Here is a 21,751-nt window from a genome sequence, read left to right on the forward strand (position 1 = left end):
TTTCGTGAGGTCATGGAAAAGTGGGGATTACGGGCGTGTAGACTAAGCAGCGCGAGCGGAATACAGTATAACTGCGGTAGAAGAATAGAGGACATCTAAATCCTTGACAAAAATGAACAAACTTTAAAGTCGATTTGTTATACCGAAATGTTATACACCATATGTGTTACACCAAATGTTGTACCAAATTTTTGTTCTTATTTTTTCACGCAGAATCTAGAATCTCCAATTTAACCTCTGCTCGGTTGTACTACGAACTCGGGCCCACCCTGTATAAAGAATTCTTAAATACGTACTAGTATTGAAGGAGAAAACATTTATGAATCATCATAAGACCGCGGATGTTTATGCAAAATATAAATCGTCTAGGTTGGTCGTAAGGAATAATGTAAGCCAGATGAAAATGTCTTCGCGCTTTTAATAATTTTAACACGTCCAGCGCCAACAATCTACCGCTAAAATTCTCTCAAAGTCAAAGCAATTTAGTTAATTAAACGAGAACTAGAAAGTTAAAATATATCACGATGGATGACATTGGAACTCTTTCGTATCCGAAATATCCTAGTCAAATTCAGTTTGTTCTGAATATATTACAATGAAAATGAATGTTCAAAATTGGTCAAAAATTTTGTGTCACCCATATGTGACCGACGCGGCGCTCAACGTGTTAAAAATATCTTCAAATTCGTCCAATGTCTCCGCAGTTTCGTTTACGACTCTGCAATGTTTCACAAAAATGTATAAAATCCGTAGTCTAATCATCATATTAATCTGTCATTAATAATTTCCTATCAGATAAAGAAAGTGTATACTCGTTGTACGCGTATACTTGCTCGAATAGCCAAATATCAACAACAACAAAATTCTCATTATTATTCGAAAGAAACAAGTACAGTAATGTCTCCCTTACTGACGCTCAGATTGTGCACAAAAATGGACAATTTGGGAAGAGGAGATACGATTATTTGAGCCTTGCGGCTCGTTTTTATAATTGTTAACAATTCGTAACTATAAAAACAAAAACCGCAACGCTCGAATAATCGTATCTCCTCTTCCCAAATTGTCTATTTCTGTGGACAATCGGAGAGTCAATTAGAGAGACATTACTGTACCATCCGTATTTAGTGATCGGAATCTTCGTCATTCGTGACTGTTACAAGACACAAATCGATTAATAATGATTTATTATCCGTGGAAATGATTTGCGAAGAGTTAGAAGCCGTCTAGAAAGTTATAATTCGATGAACAGCGCGATTCAAGCAGAACTTGAAGGACGGGAGGGGTGAGAGGAGGGGGCACGAACGATCAAAATAACCCGGCGGCCGATTTAAATGATAATTCCAGTCGCACCCACGTGCAAACGGAATCAAACGGAAGTCCTCGGCGTGGCGAAACAAGAAAAGGCAAACATATCCTGCCAAGTGGACGCGAACCCGCCGGAGGTTCAATTCCGTTGGACCTTCAACAATTCCGCGGAGAGTATCAACGTGGGCGCCGACCATATCGCCCGGGCTGGCACATCCTCGATCGTCTCATACACACCCATGACCGAATTGGATTACGGCACGTTGCTCTGCTGGGCGACCAATCGAATTGGACATCAACAAGTGCCCTGCGTCTATCACATCATACCGGCCGGTGAGGTATCTTTATGTGGTAATTCGATCATGCAAATTCCCGTCGACCGTGAAACCCCGCCTGTGTTCGAGCTCGATACACCATCGGCCCTCGATCAATAACCGAGCGATTTGCTGACGTACCAGCAGATAAAAAAAAGACAACAAAGCATAACAGAGGAACCGAAATTGTTTAACAAATTGTGCCCCAGTTGGCGGATAACGCTCTTTCCGAACGGAATCTGTTTAGTCGCGAATGTACGGTCGCGCTTTGTAACGTGGTTAGTTATTGTTTCGTTACAACAACAAATCCCTGTTTCGGTTTAGACGCCTGTCTTGCATCGCAAGCTGAAGATACAACAACTTTTATCAGAAAGAATTTAATAACGTAACACTCGAGGCGAATGCAAACGACAGTTTAGATCGTCGACAAAATTCCACGACGCTTGGGAACAATGCAATTCGTTTTTAATACCATCGTCAAATTTTCTCCTTTTTATCTTATCAAAAGGGAGATACATTTGTTGAGGGCTTAGAGTACGCGAGAGTTCGCGAAATGAATTCGAGCTTTTGATCTGTACACGGAACTTTATTTACTCAGCGGACGGTCTTCGCCCGATCAGATCGACAGCAAGAGTGTGTTTACATCTTTTTGCCTCTGCTCGCTGGTAAACCGGGGGCGTTCTTCCTACGTCACAATTTCCTCTAATTGGCCAGCACTAAGCAGCGTGCTGACCAATCGGGTCGCGTCCTTTTCTACGACTTTTCGGCCGCGACTGCGAATTTATTACCGCGGTGACGCAATTTCCTCCAGGCCTGCTCCACGCGCGATGCGGCCGGTCGCGGATCGGCTGCGAGCCAGCTATGGGCCGTTGGGCCCCTGTCCGCGGGTCCTTTGGAAATCCTGGATTTATGATACTAGGAGTTGCTATTGAGACCGAAAACGAAAGATTCTAAAGAACGGGAAACATGCTTTCTCTTTAATACTATTAGTACACGTTGGATCGGTTTTCTAAAAAAAAATAGCTTTACTGTTGCTCGTGTCATAAAAAATCTGTACGGCCATCGACGGCTGTGCTATGTACCAATGACCGCTACATATCCTTTTATGTTCGTTCAATTTGGGTGTAAAAGAATCAATGTTTTTTTAAGTAATTCCAGCTAAGTTTAGGTGAACATCAACTACAGCATCATGAAATTAAAAGTGCACGATGGTGCTTAACCCCTTATCGTAAAATTGTCTTCACAGTTACAACGATTAGAAATTTTTCGATCGTAACAATTTCTTAAAAGAACCAGAAAATTGTATTTATTGCGTGCCTACGTTCAGTTGAATGATTTAAATATCGCCGACATGAAAGTAGAATTTTATACCGTCTTAACACGTTGTGTCCCGTTGGTCACCCATGGATGACACTAATTTTTAAGTTTTAAAATCCCATTTCACTGTACCATTATATATTGGACGAACTGAATGTCAGTAGGAATTTTACATTACAAAAGAGTTAAACTAATATTTCATGTCTGAATAACATTCATAATAAATATATTACTAGAAATCTTCATCACGCGTCATACTCGTCGTGAAAATTTCTAGTAATAACTTATTTAATATAGGATGCTTTTCTGTCCTTGGAATAAAATTGAAATAAAATTCTAATCTCTTGTCAACAATTATTTAAACACTCAAGTAAATTTAGCCGCACAACAAACATCAATTTTCTTTCCCTTCTAAGAAATTCTTGCGATTGAAAAATTTCTAATCGCAGTAACTGCGAAGAAAATGGTATGTCAAGGGATTAATAAGAACACTATATTAATGATTTAGCACAGCTATTTTCCCACCTGTTTCTTTGACACTAGAACCGCGTTTCCATAAAGTTGTCGAGAGTATGTATTCGTAGAAATATGTTCTTGTAAAATTTCGTAAAAACAGTGAACAGTTGTTCGCATTATTTTTTGAATAATTTTACAATCGCATAACAGGATACAGTAATGTCTCCCTAATTGACGCTTAGATTGTGCAGAAAAATGGACAATTTGGGAACAGGAGATACGATTATTCCGGCTTTGCACCATGTTTTTATAATCGTTGACAATCGGTAACTATAAGAACAAGTCGCAAGGCTCGAATTCGCAAGGCTCCTCTTCCCAAATTGTCCATTTTTGTGGACGATCTGAGCGTCAATTAGGGAGACATTACTGTATCGATAACACTGTCCGACAAAATCAAACTTTTTTTCTGGGTTCCTATAGCCACTATGAAATTCTTGGAGAGCTTCACTCCCTGAACAAGAATCCGAAAACCGAACGGCTCCATCACCTTCAATTTTTTAAATAAACGAACTTTTGTAAAAACCCTAAATTTTCGACAAAAATGAGGTATTGCACGAAAAGTACAAACGTTAGAAAGTTCTAATTGGTGTCAAAAGATAGAGGAGAGTTTCCCGAATATAGTCGCATGCGATGCCTCATTTTTGTCGAAAATTTTGGGTTTATACAAAAGTTCGTTTATTTAAAAAACTGAGGGTGATGGAGCAATTCGGTTTTCGAATTCTTGTTCAGGGAGTGAAGCTCTACAAGAATTTCATAGTGGCTATAAGAACCCAAAAATCGTGTCGGACAGTGTAATCTTCCAATGACATTGCACGTAACATCGAACAGAAAGGTTCAATAGTACCTGAATCGCTCAATCGAACAATTGCAATTGGATGCAAACGAATGGTAAGCGTGTTTTCGAAAAAACGTGGACGAAAGTGTTGCTAATTCGTTCAGCAGTCTTCGCAGTTCGAAGAACACGGGGAAAGAGGCGAGGGGAAAGGGTCAAGATTTTTCCGCCGGTAGAGTTTAGTGGTATTAACTTGTTACTCTCTCGTCTGAACAGCGACACGACCATTCTACTTGTCAAGACCCATAAGTCTCGCGCCGTACGCCTGACCAGTAACGGTTCCGTTCCACTTGTCTGGCCGGTGGACTTCTCAATCCTCCTCGTCCGGCTGGCCGTCGTCCCGAGCTACTTGTCCGGTCAGATGCTGTCCTGTTCTACTTTCTAACCTGTCACGTCTTTGTTCTACCTGTCCGGCCAGTCACCGTCCCATTCTGCCGAGATAATAAATAACCCCGGTGGCTTCTAGCTTGCGCCGCGACTCTCTCCCGGCAATTTTCCATTGAACCGCGAAAAAGCTTTCGCCATTTATTACGGGGAAAGTTCGCGCGATACGCGATGGTCGCGAAAACACGCGGAGTTCTCTTTTTTTTTTTCCTCGGGCGCGGTGTCTCTCACGCAAGGGGCACGATAGCCGAGTAAAAAAATTGCTGGTCCGGATCAGACGGATGGGAAACGTTAGGGGGGGACACGCAAAAATGAAAGCTCCGCGTTTCGGCGTAATTACAAAAAAATTCCCGCGGCACGTTAATCCAGAGTTGTTCGCGCTACGCTGACTTCTCAAAAGCGACAATCCCGCCGCGCGGAATCGAGGAGTTCGGAGATTAAAATGGAAGTTCGTTACGACGCGTGGTGTGCTCGTGTGCGCCGCGCCGCTGGCACGGCGCGAGGACGGCCCTTTTTTTCTGACGGCCGTCCTCGATGATCTATCGGAACGATCGAATCGCTACGATCGCCGGCAGAACCCGGCCGCAGGGAATACCGTCGCGAAATCCGAAGAGTCATCGTTTGCACTTAAGTGCTCGACGATTGCTCGCATAAATCAGTCGATTTGAAAGGGTTGCATATCGCCGTCGATGCGGAAGCAAGGACTTTGACGAAAAAGACTATTGGAATTGATTCGATTTTACTCTCGCTTGAAGCCTAGAACTTTCAATACGTCCAACCGAAAACTGGTATCTTTGAATTTTCGAGAGATATTCGATCACCGTTGCCGGATCGTTCGCACACTTTTCTACTGACTTGTCGATGATACTTGTCCGATCATCTTGTCATCAATTACTTTCGTAATTATTGATTCTACGCCAAACCTGCCGAACACTAAAAATGACCAAAGTGCGTTGCTTTGTAAAAAATGACAAGACTGAATTTATTTAAACCGTTCGCTATTTCTCAATAGAAATTTCTCATTACAATTAATGTAAGCTTGAATAACGGAATTGATTCAATCGTTTCTGGAGGGTCTTCGTAACGTCAACAATTTGAAAAGTGAACAATGTAAGACCGGTCATTTTGATCGGCTGGTAGTGCCAAAAGTGGATGCTCTTTTGTAAGAATTCAAAGACAGTATTTATTTAGATGTTCCACCATTTTTATTGAAACGTATGCTTGAATTGAAAACTGTATCCAATCACTTTCTATGAAAAAGTCTTTACAGCAACTGTTAAACAGAAAATGTGAAATCGATCATTTTAACCCGCTTGGTACGTTTAGTCTAAATTCTTTGATAAAATGTTTGCACAATTTATCAATTTTCTCGACTTTCGTGATCCCTTAACACGTCAGCCCCCTCGGGCTGATAGTGGACTTTCCGTTTGGCAGTGTCAGTCCTCTTGGACTGACAGTGTACTTTTTTAGGGCAGCATCAGTTCCTAGGGACTGACAGCGAACCTATCGTTTGGACGGCATCGGCGCATGGGACCGGCAGTATCAAGATTAAAAAATAATGCCGGTCTGTCGCCTCGAAGGAAAACCCCTAGCAAAATCGGCTCCGCGCTTAACACTTTAACACGTTCCGTGCCACGTGTACCATCGATGGTACACGCTTGCATGTTTACTTAGTGAACTGAACAAATTGTTTACAAGAAATTTAGAACCGAAGAATCAATTTCCACCGCAAGAATGGGCGTTGATAAGTTTTTGTTACGTTGTTGTGTGTACGAGAATTAATAATTGCACGTAATACATCAAGTTTTAGTAAAATATCAAAGTGTGAAGATTCGAGTAAAAAAAGCTCGGCACGGAACGTGTTAATAGCCGCATATCTACGCTGTCAAGGGTCGCCAGGGGCCAGCAATATTTATGTAAATTCATGAAATAATTCAACATGTGCGAACATACACGTAAAACAAAAAAACAACAATAACCACACGTTTAATACAACAAATTTAATATTTTCCCTTTATGTGACAATTATTAAAGCAATCGCCTACATAATTATTAACCCTTTGCGCTCGACGCCACTTTAACTCGGAATCCAAAATAGTTTTTCTCACATATAGTATTTCCATTTTATATAACCTAGTGTATTTTATACATTTGAAATTGAATGTTTTGTTTACACTTTGCACAGTATTTTCAAATATAAACAGTTTTGATAATGTTGACATTATTTTGAAACGAGATGTAACAATTTTTAATGGCGCCTTAGAGTCGCCACTCGAGTGCATCACACATATGTTTGCACACATATGCCATTAAAGTGTAAATGTGTTAATCCTCGCAGCTGAACAATTACAAACTGAATAACTGAAATTCCAGTATTTAGAATAAAAATAATAATTATTATAAAATAATTTGGATAAAAACATCAAATTAATCTTGCTACGCCGTGACTTTGTTAAACGAATGTCCCGTGATCTGAATGCGACACACAGAAGTGTTTACGAAAGAAAAACGCGACTCCATCGAGCCGAAGAACTTAAATTGCTTCGAGTCTTTAATCCAATATATTACATGTAATTATATTTCGCCACGAGGTCGGCGCGCGAACTATCCTCTTTTATTTTCAATTACCCTCGGCTGCAGCGCGTTATACGTATTCGTAACTTCGCTCCATTTAGTGATATGAAGCATTTTATTAAGTTAACGGGCCAGCTAAAATGGGTCGACCCTTTATATATTTCCTCTTCTCTTAACTTTTAAATGGTGTTCCGCGCGTTCATGTACGGTAGCTTCACCAAGATTATCGCGAGTGAATCATTAGAGTAAAGTAGATATTCACGGTCGCCGGGAATTTTCCGCGCGAGGCATCGAAGATTTTTAATGGATTCGAAGGCGACGGGGACGCGGCCGGAATGCGATCGATATCGGCTGTCGGACCGCGTCCAAGTTTCCTCGAATTTGTCACTGCCTTATTGATAGCCCCCGTGCCGCCCATAAATTTCGCGAAACCGTTATAAATTCTTTCTGACCTCTTCCACTTCGACACCGTTTCGAAAGCTTTGAGCATGCGTCCCATTAAAGTCTAAACCGATCCGGTCTGCCCTCGTAAATATTCGAAATACTCGACCGTGCACGCTCTCCCGTTTCACCGACTCTGTCGAACCCACAATTTTCATCGCGAGTCCGACAATTCGAACTTCCTATTTCTGGTCTATCGACAACCATGAATAACTTATTCAACTTGATCGTACCATTAACAACGCTCCGCGGCTTCTACCGTTTGCGAAGCGTTCTCCTGCGCTGGATTCTGAAAATTCGGACGTTCCTCTTTTGAGAATTAAATGGGCTTAACAGCGGCGTTCAATTTTTTACTCGGAACGTAAATCGTCGTGCTCAACGGCGATCCAGTTCGAACGAAAAAACAATTAAATAGTCAAGATGTTTGGTACCGAGTACTTTTTACAAGCTGCTTGCTTTATGCATGGCTGTTCCAAATTCGGTACGTTAAATACGATAGCACGAAAATTGATAGAAAATTCGTTGGAATTGTTGGTCTGCGGGGTTTACGTGGTTGTTTATTCTATCCTGGTGTGATTTAGTTTACCTTGCCGTTTCTTCTTCGACTGAAAGAATTTCCATAGTTTTCTTAACGCCACCGTTTCGTTCTAACCATAACTCTTTTGAAATTCGATCTACAGTGATTCCTCCGTAATTCGCGCTCAGATTGCGCACAAAAATGGACAATTTTGGAAGAGGAGATACGATCTCGTTTTCGATACGTACTATACGTTTTCATAATTACCGATTGTCGACGACTATAAAAACGAGACGCAAAGCTCGAATAATCGTATCTCCAAATTTCCCGCTTTTGTGCGTAATTTGAGAGCGAATTAGGGAGGAATTACTGTATTTACTATCTAATATATATACAGGATGTCCCAAAATTATGGTACTTCCGGGAAATAAGGGGTTCCTGAGATCATTTGTAGCAACTTTTCCCTTAGCGACAATATTCTATGAGGCTTCGTTCACGAGTTATTAACGAAAAACAGTGACCAATGAGAGGCGAGCTCGATTGTCGCAAGGCGGCCGAGCCAACGAGCGGTCGAAGCCCAGATCCGCTGATTGGCTCGGCTGTCTTACGCCAGTTGCTACAAATGACCCCAGGAACCCCTCATTTCCCGGAAATACCATAATTTTGGTACACCCTGTATATATATAATGATTTTTATTTGTTTTCTTTTTTTCTGCATACGTTCCATCCGGCTCAGTTTGCTATCAAAATGAAATCTAAGATATTCAACGGTATCTGCTTGTATTTCCAGATTTTCCATTCTAATTTTCGGGAAATGGTTTTTTGTTAATTATAAATGTTATATATGAACGTTCGTTTCTGTTAATTTCGATTTTATTCGTTTCTGTCCAAGCTTCCAGGTATTCTTGCGTGAAAATGATTTTCGAACGCGAGAGAAATGACTCCCGTCTCCCATTTCTGGGAAATGCGGCCGCGATAAAGTCGGTTTAAAATCGTGATTCACTTCGATCTAAATTCCCGTGCCTGAATCGGCTAGAGACGATCGATTTGGCACGGAACGGCCCTAAAGAAGCTGTGTGTACCGTACGAACAATCGAATCGCCCGGTTCAACCGAATTTCCTGGCCGTCTCGGCCTGTTCCACCGAATTCCCGAATGGCTCTCGAATAAATTGCGCACGGAGGTTAACGAAGCGGCTCGAAGCCGGAGATAAGTCCTCGTCGCGATCGTTCCCGCTTATTGTCGTCGCGATACGTCGCGCATACAAGCGCAACGATAACGGCGCGCACGCGAGCTGCATTTTAAACGGCTGCATTACCAGGTCGACCGGATATGGTGCACAATTGCACCACCTCGAACACATCGACGAACTCGTTCTCGGTGAGGTGCGCGCCGGGGTTCAACGGCGGTCTGCCGCAGTCCTTCCTCATGGAGGTGAGGGAGAGCAACAGCCAGGACTTGAAGGCGAACCTGACGAACCGCGTTCCGAGCTTCAGCGTGAGCAACCTCGATCCAGGTGCGCTCTACCAGGCCTGCATCTACTCCTACAATGTTAAAGGGCGCAGCGAGGCGATGGTCGTGCAAGCAGGCACCCTCAGGCTGCCCGAAAAACAATTAACGTCCGAGTCGGGTGAGTTGGAACTGCGAATCCCCCGCGCTAATTGCTGGACTAATCGCCGAAGGATCTTCGGGCGAAATTTTCATTTTCTGCGTTAATTGCGAGTGACGGTAACTACGCAAACATTTCATCGTCTATATCAGAACTGGCCAACTTTTGCCACATGCTCCCGCGCGCCGTCAGTCCCTCTTTTTCTCCCATTACTTGAGTTCCGTAAACACTGCTGCTACCGCATGCACCTTTCTATGCATAACGTCGGTAGACTCGCCTCAGAGTCGTGCTAATTGAATTACATTGTAATTCATTTACATAATTTAATTACATTATCGTTCAATTACATTGCAATTCACTTACGTAATTTAATTACATTGCAATTCATTTACGTAATTTAATTACATTGTAATTCAGTTACGTGATATAAACCTAATTAAATTAGCAATCATTTTTATCTCGAGTATAATTGAATTACAGTGAGAGAGAGATTAAAATACAATGTAATTCGAATAGAATTCAATTGAAATACAATATAATTGAAATACATTTCTTCGAGTTACAGCCCAGAACTTTGAAGAAGTGAAAATTATTATTTGCAAATGACACATATTAAGTTGATCTGTACTTTGTTACTTATGAGAGTAACTGTACATAGGAAATCCAACAATAATATCATTCTGTTTGAAAATTTCACATGTTTTGTTTTCAACCTCTTATTACCTACTATGTATTATTGTTTAATTCGTAATTTTAATTCAATTAAACCCTAAATTCGAGTAACGCCAAACCTAGCGAACTCTAAATGTAACTAACGCGTGTTACTTTATAAAAGTGACAAGGATGTATTCGTTTAGAGCTTTCGTCATTTTCATTATAACGTACAGGGTGTCCCAAAATTATGGTATTTCCGAGAAATAAGGGGTTCCTAAGGTGATTTGAAGTAACTTTTTCCTTAGCGAAAATGCAATTCGCAGCTTTGTTTACGAGTTATTAATAAAAAAAGACAATGACTAATGAGAGGCGAGTTCGCCTGGCGTTAGGTGACCAATGAGCGGAACTGGGCTTCGTGCGCTCGTTGGCTGGGCCGTCTCGCGCCAGCCGAGCTCGCCTCTCATTGGTCAGTGTTTTTCGTTAATAACTCGTGAACAATGCCGCGGAGAAAATTTTTGTAAAGGAAAAAGTTGCTTCGAATAATCTCAAAAATCTCTACTTTCCCGGAAGTACCATAATTATGGGACACCCTGTATATGCTTGGATTACGAAATTTATTTATTATCAATATATTTATGTTACCATGTAAAAATGTAAAGTCGATCATTTTGACGGGCTCGATAGGTTTGGTATTGAAGAAAGTTATAAATCACAAAATAAATGTAATCCGCTTATCATGGATTCTCGAAGACTGCGATTGCATTTCCGAGGGTGAAACGCCTGTCTTTCTGATTCCAGAGAGACCGAGACAGAATTTCAGGTTGATGCCGATGCTGAGCGTGACGATCGGCGTGGTGACCGCGCTGATCATCGTCGCCGTGATCGTGATGGTCGTGCTCAGAATTCAGCACACCCAGGTCGACGAGCAGAGCAAGTCGCAGATGGAGGACCACGGTAAACAAACGAAAACGATGCCGATCCAGCGGGAGCTGAGGTTCCGCGAGGCAAGCAGTCTACTTTCCGACGAAAAACATCCGAGCAGTCCCTTCAGGAAGTTCGAGAGCAGCGGCGACATAAGCGAAAACGACGAGAAAAACCCTGACATCATACCTCAGCAAATCACCGGTTCGTTGATTCCTAATTCATTGAATCTTGCCCGGCTTGGAAGCAGCCTTTTGTGCTTGCCAAACCGAGAACCTCTATTATGCGGAATAATTAAAGCTTTCCATGCGATTCGAGCGATTCCCAGGTGCTTCTCGAATGGAAATAGTTATCGTTTAAACCGCGCATTTTGTCGAATATTATTTCTACGCTTTCGACAGATATCGATTATAACTAGAGGGCGGAGTTTTATGAAAATTAAAAATTGTCTGCATCGATTGCAAGAAATAGTGACTATATTACAAGTTTATTATTTCTCTAATCATTTTAACCGTTTGCACTGGAAGTCAAATTAACGCAAAATTTAAAATAGTTTTTCTAATACACGGTATTCCCACGGTGCATTTTGAACATACGAAATTGAATTTTGCGACTCATGCAAGAGTTATGCTTTCGAGACAGTTCTTTAAATATCAACAAAGTTGATTTATCAAATTATTTTGAAACGTGACGTAATAGTTATTCAATGGTGCCTCGGAGTCGCCACTCGAGTGTAAAGGGTTAATAGATTACAAATACTTTATACCATTTTCAATTGTGTTTCCCCAATTTTGCCACAACCTAATTAATTATATTAATAAACTAATTATAACAAAAGATTGATACGAAAATATGGACAACAGCGCGGGAAACAAAATTCTTTCCAATTGTATAACAACAAATTCTAAATTTTCAGAAATGTTTATGTAGCGTCGATACTCGAGTTTCCCCTTGAAAAATACTAAACTGCGTAAACCACCAGATCAATTAGAAATTAACGCGACTTGTAGACTTCTCGAGAGTCCTTAGTAGATGAAATCGAGGCATCAACTTTTTTTAAGAAGAAATTCACGAATATCTTTGAAAAGACCACATTTATGGAGATGTTTGTGATCGCGACATCGCGAGTTGAAATAATTCTCAGGAGTACAAAACTTTTGCTGTGCTAAAAACGAATAATTAAATGACCGACGCTAATTCCCAATGTTTTCGCGTAGGCGACGAGCCGTCCGAGTACTTGAGGAAGCGGCGCCTGATCTCAACGATCGAGACATCGCCATCGAGAAGTTTGTTGGAACACTCGACGGTCACTTCCGTCAGCGGTCACGGCAGTTACGCCGGCTATTGCACCATTCGCAACGGCATGCCGCTCCACGAGTTCTCGAATCTGGCGACGAAACATAAAAGCGTGAGTGCAATTTGCGCTAATTGCTATCTATCCCTTCCTATGCCCGTATCCAAGCTACCGGCCAGGACATTGCTCCAAAAGGTTATATTCAAAGTTTCGTCCCTATTTAATTTATGGATCGTTTCACTAATCCTAAATCCCTCCGATACCCGCCAGTTGACACGTGGTGGATCATCGTGTTATTTATTGGCCTCGGAGTCCCTAAAAATTATTTTACAAAGTACATTACTCCTTATGTGCTATATTATATAATATATAATATAACGCTTCATCCACCGGAAGCTTATTCATTGCATTTGAAAATGTCACTAGCAAACCTTTAGCTTAAATAGGGTGTCCCAAAAATGTCTCATAATCCAGAAATGGAGGGTTCCTGAGGTCATTTGAAGTAACTTTTTCCTTAGCGAAAATGCAATCCAAGGCGTTGTTTACGAGTTACTGACGAAAAACATTTACCAATGAGAGGCGAGACGGCCGAGCCAATGAGCGGAACTGGGCTTCGTGCGCTCGTTGGCTCGGCCGTCACGCGGCCGTCTCAGCCGAGCTCGCCTCTCATTGGTCAATGTTTTTCGTTAATAACTCGTAAACGAAGCCGCGGATTACATTTTCGCTAAGGAAAAAGATACTTCAAATGACCTCAGGAACATCCTGTATATTTCATAATTATTAGATAACCATCGGTAAATTAACTATTTGCCAAGTAGAAGAACTTTCAAACTAACCCATAGAACATCCGATAGTCGCCTACCATCAACTTTCTACGAATTATCCGCATTCTAGATGATCTATAAAATGTTTCTCAAAAATTCAGTGACCCATGCCTTATCTAACTCCAGTAAAATCTCAATTAACCCTTTGCACTCGAAGTCGAATTAACAAAAAATTTAAAATAGCTTTTCCGACCCACGATTTTTCCATTTTGTACGACCTAGTGCATTTCATGCATATGAAATTGAACATTGTGACCCGTGCAACAGTTACGCTTCCAACGGCTCTTTAAATGTAAACAAATTTAACTAAGAAAATTATTTTGAGACGCGACGTAACAATTTTTAAGGACGCCTCGAAGTCGCCACTCGCGAGTGCAAAGGGTTAACACTGCATATCTTGCCTAGAAAGCTCGTAAAGCAGGCCCCTAAAACGTTGAATCGTTCCTGAACAAACCAGCGGGTCCTCGGAGCTGATCTAAACCCTCTAAATTCGCAATCGTCATTCGTACGGAGAATTCAATCCCGATCGATAATAGAGATCGTCTGGCGGCATCCCAAACAGCTCCTAAATATCTCGTCCAGAAAACCCGTAGAGCCTCGCTCTAAAGGGTTCAACCTTCGCTTCCAATCAGTCCCGAGCAGATGAATCGATCCTCGAGCCCAATCGAAGCCCGGCGAATCCTTAATCGTTATCGGTACGTGAACTTTAGTTCCAGCCAATAGTGGGGGACGTCTACGAGACCGGTGTTTGCACTCTGCCGAGGCAACACTGGCCGAGCCAAAGTGTTCAATCGATGTCGATGACAATGAGCCCGCCGATGCTGTACAGCGGGCTGGGTGTCGTTGGCAGGACCTGTCCGAGCGGCAGCATACTCGCCAAGGACGTCGAGGCGAGGATCCCGGGCCAGTGTTGCATTCAGTCGCAGAAGGACGGGAAGATCAGCACGCCGATCGTGATGGCGAAGCGAGAGAGCTCCGTGTGACGATTTTCCCGGCTGCAAACCAGTGAGGTGTAATCCATCGGTAACTTTCGCTCCAATTGTCCCGCGATGCTGCTGGAGATCATGCTCCCTTCTGCTTCGAGCACCGGTCCCGGTGCCGATCGAAACAAGCATCGCCCGACGCGAAGAATCAAGTTCTTCGCGAACGTCGAAGCGCTCTGGAGAGAAGTTCTTGTTGCCCCTTCGTTGCTTGCAGACTTGGTTGGGATGGTCTTGATCGCGATCCTGTCCTGCTGGCTGGGGAATCCTGGTACGGGCAGCTGACAAACAAAAGCGCACACGATGTAGATTGCATTGATTTCTCGGATTTAGGACGACTGCTTCGGATCGGCCATCCTTTCGCACTCGGGGCTATCTCAATCCTTTGTTTCCAAACATTCTGGTCGAATTTATGTGTCGGAGACAATTCCGTTCTTCTCGGGAATTTTAGACACTTCTTTGCAGGCTCCGAGCAACGAAAGTTCCTTTGAACAAATTAGTACGTTCATCGTATAAATGATTACTCAATATTCTTGCGGGAATATCGAAGTTCGTTCGCCGTTCGAAGCAAATGATTCGTTCGGATGCAAATGATTAAGCCGCGATTACCGATGGTTGCCAGGGCGATCACATTGAATGTAAACAATGTAATCGAACGCTCGTGTATTTCGGGGAGAAATTGTTGTTCCGTACCACGATTTCCTTAGCCACCCGGTATATAATTGAAACTCGAAAGCCTCCGAAGCGTATCCAGCGAGCCCGAGGAGGAATCATCGTTCACGGACGAGCTGATTTACTTACTCGGCGACAGTGTTCGCGTTTCCGTTTCTTTGTTCAATCAAGTGCCCTTTTTATATTGAACGGACGACCCTCGAGTTTGCAAATGTAAGATAACAAGACGAACGAAAAGAACAACAATACCGAACCGAAGAGCAAAAGGAGACGAGTAAAAGAACATACCGGAACGCGATATAGAGAACAAAGGAGAACCGTTGTAGATCCCGTGCGTCGCGAACCTGCGTATGTGTGTGTGCTAATAGAGGAAAGAGAAGCGAGTAATTACAATATAATGAACAACTTATACATACATGTGCACGGGTGTACGCGCGTGCTGCTGTACATACTACTCTTGAATACGGATGATATTTTATACAAAAAAATCGGTAGCGTTTAAACGAGGACGACGAGGCCGACGGGGGCGGGTTAAGAGAGAGAGAGAGAGAGAGAGAGAGAGAGAGAGAGAGAGAGAGAGAGAGAGAGAGACGGTTTAAATTCCAACTTTTACTATCGGTACACTGTACAATTCGTCTAGTCGATGTAAGTATAAATAACGAAAGAGGCGAGCTAAGGCCCAAATGTATGTGTATATGCGCGAGAGATACGGACGAGATCGATCGATCGAGCAGCCAGAATAACGTACACTGAGAAGGAGGAGGTGGACGGCCCTCTGCGAAACGAAAATCAAAAAGAGAAATATTTACCAGAGAGATAAAAGTTTAAACAAAGAAACAAAAAGAGTATATAGAGTCAAATGGGAACAAGAATTTCGTTTGCGAGTGTGTGCATGCCGGAACACGTACATATATGTGAATCACAGGGTGGGGGTGGGAAGAGACACAGAGACATATCGTACAGCTTTCCCCATCGTTGAACATTAAAAAATCAACGGATAAGACAAAATAAAGCGAGGTGAAGAGACGCGAAACGAAAGAACTCGATGTGCTGAACAGAATTTCAAAGTAAAAGGAAGAAGAAGAGAATGCGAGAGAGAGAGAGAGAGAGATCCCCATTACTTTCGTCAGTATGCAGTATTCTGGATTTTATTGTAAGATTAAGTATCTGTATAATGTATAAAGTAACGATTCTCCTTCCAAGTAACCGGGCACGAAGGAAGTGGGAGGACGGAAAAATAGTCGTCCTGCTCTCAGAAATGATTTAGAGCTTTCTCGTGGTCCGATCATTGCGATATCCCTTTGTCGGAAGCTTGGAGAGCGTCGCCGGCGTAAACTTCGCTCGGAGACCGACGAATTAGACCGCCTTTCCAGGACGACGCGAGCCGGAAAACTTCGAAACTTCAGTAGCAATTAGAAATGCTGTTGATTATACTCCAAATCGCATTTTTCGATCAAATACTTCGGCAAGTTTGCACTCTGATTCCCGAACAAAACCGGACGCTGTTACCGAGAGCATAGAACGGAAGCAGAATTTTCTGTCGAATTGAAACGAGCTCGATGCTCTGCAACTACAATCTCGAATCAAAATTTGTTCTTGCATATTCTTGAACAATTCTTTAACCCTCGTACGTTCCTCAAGGTGACAATTCGCCTATTTTCTTTTCCTAAATACTGAGAAGCTTGATTTCTTTTTATGGGTGTTGTAAGATGTATTTCTCGTTGATTTAAAGTGTGAAGCAAAAAGCGGGTGGATCATCATCCTGATTTGTGCAACTATCTCCGAGGATCGTACGAGTGTGACTATGTTTCGTTCCGGACTTTTCCGGCTCAATGTCGTCCAGCACACAAACGGTCGTCGTATCCTCTGATCTCACGACAGAATCGTACTAGAATGCGGATTTTATGCATTTATAATAAACTCGACTTTGTTGAACAGGATAAAATAAACGTCATGATAAAAAAAAAAGAACAACCCGAATGCGTTCTATTTACTCTCAATTCAGGGAAACCTCCAGCAGGCAGGCGAAACAAATTTTCGTTCGATTTCAGGGAACCGCATGGTTTCGGTGCGGGAATGTGAATTTGCATAAATATCCGCAGTCTGCTCGCGACTGAAAGCTCGCGGAGAAGACTCGCGCGAAGCGACGGAAACAGCGCGTGTACAGCTCTCCTAATCAAACTTTCTCAGAGCTTCTGCGTTTTCTGCGAACGTCTCCGATATCCCGTGCGCGATCGGATCTTGTGTATTTAACGGGGGAAAAGGTCTTAAACGAAAACAACCAAAAAAAAAAAGAGGAAGGAGAAGGAGAAGAAGAAGAAGAAGAAGAAGAAGAAAGAAAAGCGCGGACAAGGATCTGGCTACTTAGATAGATAACTTCGGTGTGTAACACGTGTGGATCGTAGCAGAAAAAAAAAGTGTCGGTTTTCTCGCGAGCCGCTTCCTGTAATATAACCGAAAAAGTTAATCGTTCTTTCGAGTCCTCTAGATCAATGTGTTCTATCGCGATCGCTAGTCGTTAAGTTTCTATCCACGGCGACGGGTGGAACCGTGTACACGCGTGACGATCCAGCGCCGGAGCTGCCTGGATCGTTATCTATTAATTGCCATTGATGGAATTGATGTCGGTACGTAGCCAGGTGTGCTGAGAACTTCCGAGTAATTGTTCAAGAAACGCCTGTATTTCCTCTTGTATTAGCGTTCGCGGATGGCCGACGGAAAGCTGAGAATCTTGGGAGTACAGTGTTTCCTCTGTCTCCCGGCTCGACAGACACAGCGAGACGCTCGGAAGCAGCTATTCATTTGTTAACGACTCGGGTTTTCGCTGTTGTTAGCGTTCTATTTTCATCTGAACGATCCTACGACCGCATCCAACGGTGTCTCTTTTGTCTTCTGGCAAAGGACAAACGAACTGGCAACCGATGCAAAATAGGGTCCTATTACTTGATAACGTCTCGCTGTATTCCCTGAATCGTACGACGTTAACGTAAGAGTACTATGGTTCGTCTTTGCCCTCGTTGTTCCTTCACGGATGGAGACAAAGGAGGGTTCTTTCTCCCTCGCTTATCGCTTTTTCGTTCTTTCAAGAACTGTTGGTTGCATCATGCGAGGACAGAATAGAAATAGACGAATCGTTAAGAGGGAAATACATTGTACAGGGGAGACAGTTGATGGACGAGACGAGGCGAACTAGTTTTGCTTGCTGGTGACCGTGGAAGAAGTATTTGTACTGGAATACGTGTTTGATATGGGGTACTACTTGTTAACTCGTATCAAGATTCTCTGAGCTTCGTTGTTAACACTTTATCCACATTATATAGTCTTTCAAAAATTGAAGATTGGAGATAATACCCCATTTCCTCAGACTACGAAATATCACACTAGGATCTTTCTGAAGATTTCATAAAAATTTACTACAATACAGTAAATTCTCCCTAATTGACGCTCAGCTTGTACACAACAATAGACAGTTTGGGAAGAGGAGATACGATTATTCAACGAGTACTAGTCATTAGTCAACAACTATAAAAATAAACCGCAAGGCTGAAATAGTTGTACCTCCTCTTCCCAAATTGTCCATTTTGTTTCCAAGCTGGACGTTAATTAAGGAGAATTTACTGTATTTACAATATAGTTCAATGCTACAACTTGAATATGTTCGAAAGAATGTGTTCGAAGAACTTCATATTTGCATTTATCTTGCAACACAGTAATAGAAATAAGTATGCAGGAAGGTTGTAGCCATAGAAGAACTCATAGAAGAAGCCATACGAAGAGTACCAATGGATAGTTCACAGTTTCATGAACTAACAAGTTCTAGGTAAAGTGTTAAGATTGAAGTCTCCAAGCAAAAACGTAGATCCAGCCTCAACATTGTGAATTTCCAAAGCTTCTTTATCGTCGCTAAGCAAGATTTTACGAGTTCCTTGCATCTTGTCCGTCACGCATCGCCATGAATATGAGTTGAGCGAAGACTAATAATAAGTTTCAAATGCGTACTGCCAACAAATCACTTTTCATTTATTCCAGACAGATCTGGTGCATGTGAAATATCTAAACGCAGTCTACATTCGCAACCGTTGCTTGATCGGTAAATTGATGTTTTTGAGGAATAACGATCCGGAAATTCTGTCTCCCAAGCGAGCAGCTAGCGACGGCTCTTTGTTTCTTCTAGTGGTGCGGATCGGGGAGAATGTGCTGCTTGCTCGAAGTGACTTCGATACTTGGACGATCGTGTCTCGCGGACGCGCCACTGAACATGAAATCGTGGGGTGGCGGCCAGATGCTATCTGAAACGTAGTCGTCATCGTTTAAGAACCCGTTCACTGTGACTGTAAAGGCGTTCCTTGATCTTGTGTGAAGCTACTCTTCTTAGTGCGGAATCATTTGGTCGGCACGAGGAAACGTGTTGTGGTCTTCATGAACGGATAGCCACTTCTATCGGTGCTGCTTTTCCGATTGATAACAGGTTTTGTGGGATAGATCAGTTATCCGATTTACATCCTTTAATTTATACCGCGTAGAGAAGCTTGACTACACATGCACTTATATAATATCTCACAATCAGTTCAAATAGAAACATCAAAAGTATACACGTACTGAGGAAGTATCAAAGTTGAGTACATATGCACCTAGGTGGTAAACTTGAATACACGTGCACTTGAAAAAAAAAACAAATTTGAGTGCATTTGTACTTACAATTCGATTTAGTACATTTGTACTTGAAATGTATGAAAGTTCGGTACAAATCTACTTAAGTACACATGTACTTGAATGTATGTGTATTTGTAATAAGTATATTTAAGATTTGTAAAATTGTACTAGAGAAGCATGAAGGTTGAGCGCACGTGCACCGGAAAAGTATGAAAGTTAAGTGCACGTGTGGCTGACAAATTTTGCGTTGAATGCACATTTAGAGAACGTAAGTGCACGTGCACTTGAGACATCCCAAAATATGTGCAGATGCGTTAGATAAAGCGATGCCTCTCCTTTAATCCGATTGTAATTGACCAATTCTATCAATCACTAGGACGACCACAACGTTTTCTCTACCGATCAACATTTGCACACCATTCGCTTCGTTACTAATGTATCTTAGAGTAGCCAAGGATAAGAAAAGAAGAAAACTCTTTTAGATTAAGACATGGAAGCACCGTACATCTTACTGCCGTGCATCTTACTGCCGTACATCTTACTGTGTACATGTATAGCCTGTACATCTTAACAAACGAGTCTGACCAGCTGCTTTTACGAATGAAAAGGGAAAAGACATGAAACAGAAACAAGAACCGTTTGAATGAAATTTGTATATGTAATTAGTTTAGCAATATCTGACACAAATTTCATGTACCCCATAAAAGGAGACGTTTTTTTGATATTGTAAATACTCTAAAATAAATAATCGTTTTTATTCAACGAACTGCTAACCATTCCTGGCCCTATTATTCTCTTTTCAACGACTGTTACCTTGATACAGATTAATAAATGGCACTGACGAGTATGTCTTCAAATATTCTTCGACGCTCAGAAGTACTGGACTAATTGTGTTTATCAAATATTCGACCACTGTATTCTCTGGAAGGTCTCTTGCATCTTTGTTGCACACATTTCGAGCGACATCCGCCATTGAAATTGACTTTTGAAGAAAGAATTTTTATTAATAATGCTTTTTTGCTAATTTAAATCACTCAAGGTAGCTGTACAGTTACCCCCACCATTTGATCAAACCTTACACCTATTTCCATCCCCCCTTTATATGTATAAATTGCTATTGCCATTGTTAGGTAATATAAATGTTTAATATGATATATGTCGCAATTGTAGCACAACTTACTTGATCACGCATCTTATTCGATATTTTATAACTCAATACGTAGATTTTTGTTAAACAATTGGTCACATGTGTTTTAATTTCTGATAATTCATATGATCCCAGGCTTTCTAGTAATGTAGGCGGGGTCGTATATATGTAAAACCAATCTGTGAAGAATCTCTAAACATCTTATGATTTATATATACCTTTTTATAGTAATTCTTATCGAAAAGTTTACTTGATGTATGTGATGATAGAATGGAAGGAAAACTGATCTCCCCAGATTACAATCCTCCGTGTATTTTTCATAGAAAGCTTTCAAATGTTTATATATAATGTCTTCCGGTGCCTATAGAATTTATTAGTTATGTTTTATGTCGTGAACAATACTATTATAAATATCCTAATTTTAGAATAATACCTCAAGCAAATGAATGTAATGCTTAGGATATACAAGAAACATTCCACTTATAAGAACATCCCGAACATCATCCTTCAAATACTTTATAACAGAATCCATTTTCTGCAAAAATTTAGATTCTCTGAATTTTTTAATGATTCACTTGTTAATTCGTTTCATAGTTACCGTTATCAAATTTTCATACGCGCCATTATATTTGCCAATATAAAGAACACGGGTTATGTATGAACTCTAAAAGGTACAAAATTTCCTGATAACCTAATTGTCCAAAGTATACCTTATTTTATGAACTAATATTAAGGAGTACGAAACTAAGCATTTTGAAATCAACGCGCTTTAGTGTAACTGAACAGAATGCGCAGAGA

At 41.6% G+C, this 21,751-nt stretch overlaps 2 protein-coding genes and 1 long non-coding RNA gene across 5 annotated transcripts in view; 1 reads left to right on the forward strand and 2 right to left on the reverse strand.

The window, feature by feature from the left end:
• Positions 1-20,568, forward strand: part of LOC117227649 (neural cell adhesion molecule 2) — a 634,847-nt gene extending 614,279 nt beyond the window's left edge. The window contains exons 10-14 of the mRNA XM_033483085.2: positions 1,345-1,638; positions 9,521-9,829; positions 11,261-11,587; positions 12,601-12,791; positions 14,212-20,568. Of these exons, the coding sequence (XP_033338976.1) occupies positions 1,345-1,638; positions 9,521-9,829; positions 11,261-11,587; positions 12,601-12,791; positions 14,212-14,484 (1,394 nt within the window). The 3' untranslated portion in view covers positions 14,485-20,568. The remainder of the gene's footprint in view (positions 1-1,344; positions 1,639-9,520; positions 9,830-11,260; positions 11,588-12,600; positions 12,792-14,211) is intronic.
• Positions 1-21,751, reverse strand: part of LOC143259980 (uncharacterized) — a 252,628-nt gene that overhangs the window by 230,518 nt on the left and 359 nt on the right. The window lies entirely within an intron of this gene.
• LOC117227650 (uncharacterized) lies at positions 19,150-21,697 on the reverse strand. 2 transcript variants are annotated; one of them, XM_033483088.2, is made up of 6 exons: positions 21,552-21,697; positions 21,387-21,488; positions 21,204-21,314; positions 20,987-21,145; positions 20,620-20,788; positions 19,150-19,442 (listed from the first exon to the last, which is right to left on the reverse strand). In XM_033483088.2, exons 2-6 carry the CDS (start codon positions 21,483-21,485, stop codon positions 19,324-19,326), a joined length of 657 nt encoding a protein of 218 aa, XP_033338979.2. In that variant the 5' UTR covers positions 21,486-21,488; positions 21,552-21,697; the 3' UTR covers positions 19,150-19,323. The 2 variants fall into 2 exon arrangements, with proteins under 2 accessions (XP_033338979.2, XP_033338978.2); XM_033483087.2 differs by having other exon boundaries at positions 21,387-21,507.

The sequence above is a fragment of the Megalopta genalis genome, chromosome 8, assembly GCF_051020955.1.
Source record: "Megalopta genalis isolate 19385.01 chromosome 8, iyMegGena1_principal, whole genome shotgun sequence".
Classification (NCBI taxonomy): Eukaryota; Metazoa; Arthropoda; class Insecta; order Hymenoptera; family Halictidae; genus Megalopta; species Megalopta genalis.